A 9,268-nucleotide genomic window follows, 5' to 3' on the forward strand; every position below is an offset into this window, starting at 1 on the left:
TCCCAATCATCAGAGTATTTACGAGTACCAGCTAGAGTAACTACAGTTCAGTCCACTTTATTACACATTGGATAATAGCGACTCTGTTTATGTGCTACATTTACTCAAGAAAATAAGTTGGGTTTTTTATTGTTTTTGTTTTTTCTCTATAGCTTCTCCACTTAACTGAAAAACTGTGAATGTGACCCATAGTATTTATCTCATATTTTGTTGGAACAAACTGGATGAAGAAAAACAAAAAAGGTTCACGGAACCAGCTTTACCATTGTTTATATGACTTTAAACAGGCTGCAGCATTTCTTGCTACCCTTTGGATGGGATGCTAATTAATCACAAAGTACTCTCCACCTTATCTAACAGACTCAGCTACCCAATCACTGCTGGGTGGACAGGGGTGTCAGAGAAAAATCTTGACTTCACCCAGGATCAATCCAGATCCACTTGTAGAGAAGCCAGTGTGCTACTGACTGAGCTATCGAGACCAGCAGATGAAGAAAAGAGAGTTTATAGCCAAAATGATCAGAATTTGAATTTTTCTCTCTTTTCTTTTCTATTTTTTTTTTTATAGTTTAAAAGCAAGAAAGTATACTCTCCCAAATGACAGAATTTATATATATATAAGCAACCTATAGGCATTGTTGACGTTATTATGCTGCGTTAGACCGTAATGTTATCTAAAGGGCCTTTGATTCATGAAGTACAGGGTTTTTGCTACATATATAGAAACATAAATGGATATTATGTCACTTTTATTTAGAGAAAAAAAATCTGCACCTTTTGACCTTGGCTCATATATATATATATATATATATATATATATATATATATATATATATATATATATATATATATATATATATATATATATATATATATATATATCAACTCAAATTTAATAGTTCATGTTTAAAACTCAAATTGAACAAATTGAAATCACCATTAGATAAGATAATACCGTTTTAAGACCACTCGTCACAATTTGCCCCAATGCCCAAATATGTGCGATTATGCAAAGTGGACTGAAGTAAATAGTACCATATATTTCCCCGAGTGCTTGTCGGGGGTGACCAGTAAACCACTTATGACACAGTCTGATTGGAATGCCACACTACACGTTTAATCCTCTTATAATTATAACACAGCTTTGGCACCGGTGGCCACCAACAATGGCCCACAGTCAACACGGAATACGGTCATCCAACCTTGACTGGGTGGGCTAATCTGGACAAGAATTGGGTTATTGTTTACTCTTGCTCGAAGATTCATTTGTTATTTTTAGATATTTTGAGTATGATAGCTTGGCATTATAATTATTATTTTTTTCAATTATTACAAGTAGTCTTCAATAGCCATAAGGGCCTATGGAGCCACCAGAGATTTTATCGACTATGTGGTCTTGTGGTATGACACTCGCTTTCGGATCAGAAGGTCCTGGGTTTGAGCCTCACTCAGCGAATAGTTGAGTCCTTAGAAAAGGCTCTTTACTCATTCTCTCACCGTCCTCAGGTGTAAATGAGTAACTGGCCGTTAACAGGCGTCATGTCTCGCTCTATATATTACGTGTTGCTGTTGGTCAGGGGCCCTTTTTAAAGCACTTTCAGCCCATTTAGTGGATATTGCCCTATATAAATGCTTTAGTTAGTTAATGCTCTAGTATACGGGAAACAAGAAATGGAAAAGGGATGGGTCAACTTGGAAGCTCTTGAATGTTTCTATTCAAATAATTCTATTATTAATAGACAACTTAGGTACATTCTTGGACTGTCATTTGAGATCAATGATTTGGATTAAGGATGATTTCACAAAGAGAGTGATTTTCTTATTATTATTAATTGAAAGGGTTGGGGGGGGGGGGGGGGGGGGGGGGGGGGTAGGGATAGCTCAGTGGTAGGGCATTTACCTAGTAAGAGAGAGACCAGGCACTTTTCACTTTGATGTCTGATACATCAAATTTCCTGAACCAGGGATACAGTATAATTGGGTATCATTAGCATATGACAGAAGAAGGGCATGAAATTCATTTAACACCCCATATCCACCCAGCAGTAAATGGGCAGTTGGATCTGTTAGATCTAGTGGAGAGTACTTTGCGATAGACTATCGTCCTTTCCAAAGGGTAGCAAGCAATTGCTATTATGTCCGTTTCACACTATAGAAACTGGGATAAACTCCGGCTCTATGGGTCAAATGGCTCTGAAGGAGGACTTTTTTTTCTCAACTGGGTATCAAACCTCAGACCCCCTGATTACCACCTAATTATTTGATAACATATTATCATGTCTTTTCAACACATCTTTCCAAATTTTTCCAATAGACGAATAAAGTATTATTGTTGTTATTATTATTATTATTACTAGCCATATTTTTATCTGGCACCAGCGCCTGCTCCCTAATTTGTTACTCAATATGCATCACTCCTCACCTCTTGAAAGTGCCAAATCCATATTTGGCCAAAATACGGCTCCAAAAAAATATTTTAAAAATGAGAAACTTCGTCAATCTAGTCTCATATCAGAATGAGTAAGACTAAGATAATTAAAGTCAAAATGGAAGTATTACTAAAGGCAGGTTGACCTCAGAGTGAAAACAGATTGAGGTGATGAACCATAGATACGAAAACAAATAACACATAGATTTACTTGTTTCAGACATACTCTTGCTGACCTTTCACCCTTTTAGGTAACAAAACACAATAAAAACTGTAGATTGTCATCCTGTCAAAGTGATAAAAAAAAAAGCTTCTAGAAGCTGTAAACTGTAAAATGTAATAAACAAAAATGAATATTACAGCTTCAAATAAAGAACAAAATACCAAACATGGAATATTCCAGGCTCAAAACCCTTCCTTAGTCAACACAAACAAAAAAACAAAAACAAAACCAGATCGACGAAATTTGAGCCCGAAACATTCATTGTTTGGAATTTTGTGCTTTTATGAAGCTGTTATAATATTCAATTTTGTTTACTACTTTTTATTGTCCTCCTGTGTGACAGCTGTAAACTTTCCCTCATTCTCATCATTCACAGTCATAACTACTGCTAATCTCTACACTACATATACTGAATTAATGTTTTGACTCATCCCTTAATCCCACCTGTTGTCATGATTTATTAACGATATGTTAGGGTGTTAAAAAATACTGAGAGCGTTCAACAGCAATTGTAATTTTCATTTACTATATATTTATTGGTGGTATTATTATTATGATTATTATCATTATTAACGTAATCACCATGATCATTGTTATTATAATTATTATTATTAAAGCAATTTGATCACGTTCAGTGGATATTGTGCCATATAAAAGCTCAATTTAATTAAATTTATTATTATTACAATCATTATTATTATTATCATTATTATTATTATTATTAATATTATTATTATCATTGGGGTCCTGATAGTTCTATTGCCAGATGAAAACAGAGACTAAAAACAGCATAGTGCCGGATGGTTCAGTGCTAGAGCAGGGTATCCATCAATGTCCTGCCTCTAAAAATCCTACCAAGTCATGATAAATCCTAACAATATTATTGTGGATCCAGAACTGCATTAAAAAAAACCCAACATAATCAAGGCAAACCTAAAATTAATAACCCTGTAAATGAACAAAAGATGTGCAGGGCAATGCAAGCTCCCAATAGCTCAGTTGGTAGACCACTCGCTTCCCACGCAAAGGAACTGAGACCGACCCCAGGTGCAGTTGAGATTTTTTCTGATCCCCCTATCTACTAAGCAGCAATTGGGTAGCTGGGTCTGTTAGATCTGGCAGAAAGTACTTTGCGATAGACTAGCATCCTATCCAAAGGGTAGCAAGCAATTGCTATTGTCCGTTTCACACTATAGAAAGCGGTATAAACTCTGGCTCCATGGGCCAAATGGCTCTGAAAAACTACTTACTTTTTTTTGCAATTATGGAACTACAATGACTTCAACACTATCTCCTTTTTTCGTCAATCTCAAACTAAATGGAGAATATTGCATGCTTCTTCTCTCTCACATCTCTTCAAAGAAAAAAAAAAAATTTGAGCTTTTATATAGCGCAATATCAACTGAAAGTGCTCAAAGTGCTTTACAAGGGGTCCCTGGCCAACAGCAACACATAACATGTAGGATAAGACATGACGCCTGTTAGGCGATTCTGCATTTTTTGGACAGAGACAACGCTGTTAACGGCCAGGTATTCATTTTACACAGTGAGAGAATGTGAGCAAAGAGCCTTTTCCAAGGACTCAACTATGCGCTGAGCGAGGCTCTACCCCAAGACCTGATCCGAAAGCGAGTGTCATACCATTAGACCACATAGCCGCACAAAGAGTATTGCTCTTCACATTCAGGAGTGTGCAGTACTTGCATTCTCAAACTCAGCTTTCTCGCTCATTTCATCAGCATTGAAGAGTCCAATTACAACTTCCTTCTCTTGACTTTTAATCCTGCAGGTGCAAGGTCATCATGCAGGAGGTTTCTCTTATTATCAACCGCTGATATATTGGTTAGTCTTTTCTCCCCCTATAAGGCTGCTTTGTATCTTTGACAAGTGTTGCTTGAGGAAGTTAGAAATGGTGATGGAATATTTTTAACATGTTGACATATCAGACTCCTGGCAAGGAGGGTCACTATGTAAAGATTTTCAATTGTCACTTTCTTATGGACTGTTTTCTTTTGGGGTTTTTTCCCCTGACTTGTTATTGATTTCTCAAACCACCTGGCACGGGTTCCTAAATATGCTCAAGGCACTTCACACAGGTCCAAAGCCAGCAGAAACAAATTATATCTCATAACATTATTCATGACAAAATTCTAAAAGCAACACAAACAATTCTTACGACAACAAAATTCAAAGGACAGATAACAAAGTATATATTATACACGCGAAAGACATTCAGCCATTATTATTAACTACAAATTTCTTCTTGAAAGAGACAATGCTAATATCTGTCAAGTACTCGTTCTATACCTATGGTGAAAAAAACTTGAGAAAAGAGCTTTTCCTGACGACTCAATATTGCAGGGCTCATTGAGCATGTTTGTGCCAGAAATTTTATGTTTTGGGTTTTTAATTGTTTTTCTTTTTGAAGGGGAAGAGGACAGAGGACAGATTCATAGGTTTTTATTGAAATGTGAAGACACCAATTTGAACATGTTCTTTGGTTAGTGGCGTCATCAAAATATATTTTTTAAAACAACATGATGCCACAAACAATATAATATATATCTAAAAGAAATGTTTATGTCGACTGTCGATAAAAAACAACTAAAAACGGTGGTTTTGATATATTTGTTGCATATTCATTAATGCAGTGCTGTAGTAATAATAACAATACGGATTATGATGATGATGATGAAAGTACTGGTAATGATAATGTAATGGTAGATGTGACCTAAATTCTGCTCTTTAACTTTAAAGAACTGCTTCAATAATTAAACTTTGTATTTTACTGCTGAAAATGTTTCTCCACATCATACATAATTTATGAACGATTTGAAAACAGCTTTGTTTTTAGTGGAAAGAATTGGAAACAGATGACTCTTGATTTAATCTAAAACAAAAACTAAAAACTTTTCTTTATTTTTGTCTTGACATTGACAAAGATACTGAGTCCAGAACTCTAGAAAATTTATCTTGTATATAATTCCCAATGATAAATATTTTTTTAAAAGTCACCCCCCCCCCCCCCCCCCCACCTCCCAAACCCCCACTAGAACATTATTTTTAAAAAAAGAATACTGGGGATGTAGGAGCTTTCGGAAGGTCTCCCATAAATATGAATGTCACGTCATAAAGAAGCTTTCATTTTAAAACAGTAAATCAATAGCGTTTTTAATATATATAGAATATAAGTAAGTCTAGTATAAATAAGTAAACATGTGAGACCAAAACGGAGACTATCTAGACTAAATCATTTTGCTTCTGAATTTTATCTTTCTCTCTTTCACCTTATATTTATGGCTGCCTCTATTCTCATACCCCCCCCCCCCGGCCGATTGGATTACCGAAAAAAACGTCGCCGGCTTTTTGCGATTTGGATTTGATTGATTTTTTTTTTTTAATTGTGCAACTTGTGACAAGAAACTTAACAAATTACTGCATTACAACCTTTGGATTAAACATACAACAATTGTGGACTATGAAGACTAGCATCCTAGACTAGGGGGGATGAGAATAGTCACTCCCTTTATTTATTTCAAAATTGAAAACAAAACAAAACAGGTTCAGATGTTAGATGGCTCGCTATCTTTATATATCAACACAGTAATTTTCTCATTCATTCATGCATGTGTGAAAACTTCTGGAAAACTGATTGAAGTTGAAGTGAAGAAAAAACGACTTGTACAACTTGTACACTGCTGATAAGACAATATTAAATTTTGATGTTGAAAAATTATATCACGGTCGAACAGTTTGCCAAATCTTCAGCAGGTCTCGACAACTTTGTAAAAATGCCACTCCTTTCACTGCTCATGATGTGCCTTTCTACTTTTTTTACTGTTGACACTGACACTTGACTTGGGGTGACTTGCATGTATGAGAAAAGGCTGTCATTATTCCCAGACGCCTGTCTGGGGATAATAAAAATTCGTTATCCCCAGACAGGTGTCTGGGGATAACCAATTTTTGTTATCCCCAGACACCTGTCTGAGGATACTATCCCCAGATGCATGCAGCAAGTGGGCAGAAAGATTTTATGCAAAATGCCAAACTAGGCGTGAAAAATACCAAATATTCTGGAAAAAATACTAGTGGTTGTGTCCCAAAACAGTTAATATATCAAGTGATATTTAACACAAGATGAAAGTAAATAGTGATCAAATGTCAAATCCAGCTCTTTTAAAAAAAATATTTTACAGCAAATGGATCAATTAAATTTCTTTTGTTACTTTGATCTGAAAACGTCAAACTGGCAATTCGACTTTTTATTTTCAACCAGGAAGAAAGTTGTTAATCATCAAATCTGTTCATAGTCCACCAACCATTTAAATTTTCATTACCAACCTACCTGTTAACTTTATTGATCATCTCTTTGTTTCTATAATTTGCTCATTCTGGCCACAATTTTGGGGACGACCGGGAATAATTTTTATGTCGCGGACGAATTCCTAGGCCATGGTGTTGTTCGCCCCAAAGCCCAAAACCCACACCTGTTATTTTCCTGTCTGCTCCGCACAAGACAATACAATTTAGTATCACACGTCCACAAAACTAGATCCAACAACATATTTTTATTCGAATCAGAGATGAAAATAACCTACCAAAACAAGGAAGCAAAAATGGTGGAAATATGTTTAGCTCACACTCATATATGAATTTAAAATATTCCGATAGCGGTGTGGATAGGCAGCTCAGTGGGTAAGGCCACCTTTCATTTTACTCCTTTTAGCTGCACAGATTCGACCCAGTCGCGACCGCCCCCCCCCCCCCCCCCCCCCCCCCCCCCCCCCCACTCATTTTTTTTTTTTTTTTTTTTTTTTTTTTTTACTTTTCTTTCTTTCTTCCCAATTGATTTTCATTGTTTTCACTTTTGTTCCGAGTTCCGAGCAAGAGTTTTTTTTTAATCAGTTGAATTTTTTATTTCTCCGATAATATTATTTCATTATTTAATTTGCTCTAGATCTATTATTGTTTTTTTTGTTTTGTTTTGGTCAATGATAATAATAATAATAATAATAATAATAATAATAATAATAATAATAATAATAATAATAATAATAATAATAATAATAATAATTGTAATATTTGTTATTATTATTATTATTATTACCATCATAATCATTATTATATTATTATCAATAATAGTATTATTTTTATTATTAATACTCTTATTATCATACTATTACTATTATTATTATTATTATTATTATTATTATTATAATTGTTATTATTATTATTATTATTATTATTATTATTATTATTATTATTATTATTATTATTATTATTATTATTGTTAACACTATTCCCTGCTCCGAGGGAAATCTCTCTCTTTTTTTTTTATATATTTTGACCTAAACCTTAGAGTTTTTTGTTTGCTAAACCTTTATGTAAATGTTCCGTTTCTGAGCATGAATTTCTTAAATTGTTTTTATTTTTAAAACAATTATTGTTTTTATTTTTAAAACAATTATTGTTTTGTTTTTTCTCCTCTATCTGACCATTTGGTCGCTCTCTGAATATTTCTGTTTGTTTGCTTTTTAATTATTTATTCTTTTAAGACACTATTTGAGATCGGAGTGGGGACGAATATATTTGCTAGAAACTAGAAAAAAACAAGAGAGAGAGAGAGAGAGAGAGTTTAATAATAAAAAAAAGAGGTGGGGGGAGGATGGATGGGACATTTATCCCTTTCAACGTACTGTAAAAAGAAGACGATATTTAAAAAAAAAAAAAAAAAAAGTGACGTTACCAGGATTCGAACCCACAACGTCGATTATGGTCAAACTTCCAGGGCAGACGACTAAACCATTCGGCCATGACACCCACTTCGAAGTCGACGCATATTATGTATATGTAGTAAGAACTGATTTTAATGTTGGTTAATTTTATGTTTTTATAGATATTTTATTAACTTTCCTTATTTCTATGTGCATCTGGAAACATTCCATATTCTGGAATGTGGATGATTGTTTAAAAGAGCGGAGTTTCAAATATGCGTCTGGGGATAATGAAAATTCGTTATCCCCAGACAGGTGTCTGGGGATAACAAATTTTTATTATCCCCAGACAGGTGTCTGGGGATAATCACAGCGATGAGAAAAAGTCGCAAGTCAAGTGCACCTGCTTTGGTTTTGAGTGAACTCTCTTGCTAAACGAATTAATTATCATAAGACTGACCTCATCGTCAAGCTCTAGAACAGAAAGGGCACCAATACGCATTTTAATTTGCAGTTCATCAAGTTTGTCAAGTTCTCATGTAAAGGGGAAGTCAACAAAGTTGCCAGTGCACAGGTGCCGCCATATTGGAATTTGACACTTTTAGACGAGAAGGTCATGTGACTTTATTTTCATTCGACGTTCACTGAATGAGGCGGTTTGTGAGAGGCGAAAAAAAGCCTTGTTGCGCACTTTTTCTTCTCTATTTCTAAATAAATGTTTGGGTTTCAATTCTGCTTTTTAAATTTACTTCTTTAACAGTCCTGCTGAAAGGGGGATTTAAAGCCCAAATGTTAGAACTATAGGAAAGAAAAACGTCTATATTAAACAGTCTTATAATGAAAATCTCTCTCTCTCTCTCTCTCTCTCTCTCTCTCTCTCTCTCTCTCTCTCTCTCTCTC

General features: G+C 34.7%; 1 protein-coding gene across 1 annotated transcript in view; it reads right to left on the minus strand.

Moving 5' to 3' along the window:
- LOC144965021 (uncharacterized) overlaps positions 1–8,981 on the minus strand; it is a 48,130-nt gene extending 39,149 nt beyond the window's left edge. Inside the window, exon 1 of the mRNA XM_078899880.1 lies at positions 8,829–8,981. Coding sequence (XP_078756006.1) covers positions 8,829–8,870 — 42 coding nt within the window. The 5' untranslated portion in view covers positions 8,871–8,981. The remainder of the gene's footprint in view (positions 1–8,828) is intronic.
- Between the last annotated feature and the right edge of the window lie 287 nt (positions 8,982–9,268).

Source organism: Berghia stephanieae, chromosome 2, assembly GCF_034508935.2.
Source record: "Berghia stephanieae isolate SIO BIC M18660-M18661 chromosome 2, UCSD_Bste_1.3, whole genome shotgun sequence".
NCBI classification, from domain to species: domain Eukaryota; kingdom Metazoa; phylum Mollusca; class Gastropoda; order Nudibranchia; family Aeolidiidae; genus Berghia; species Berghia stephanieae.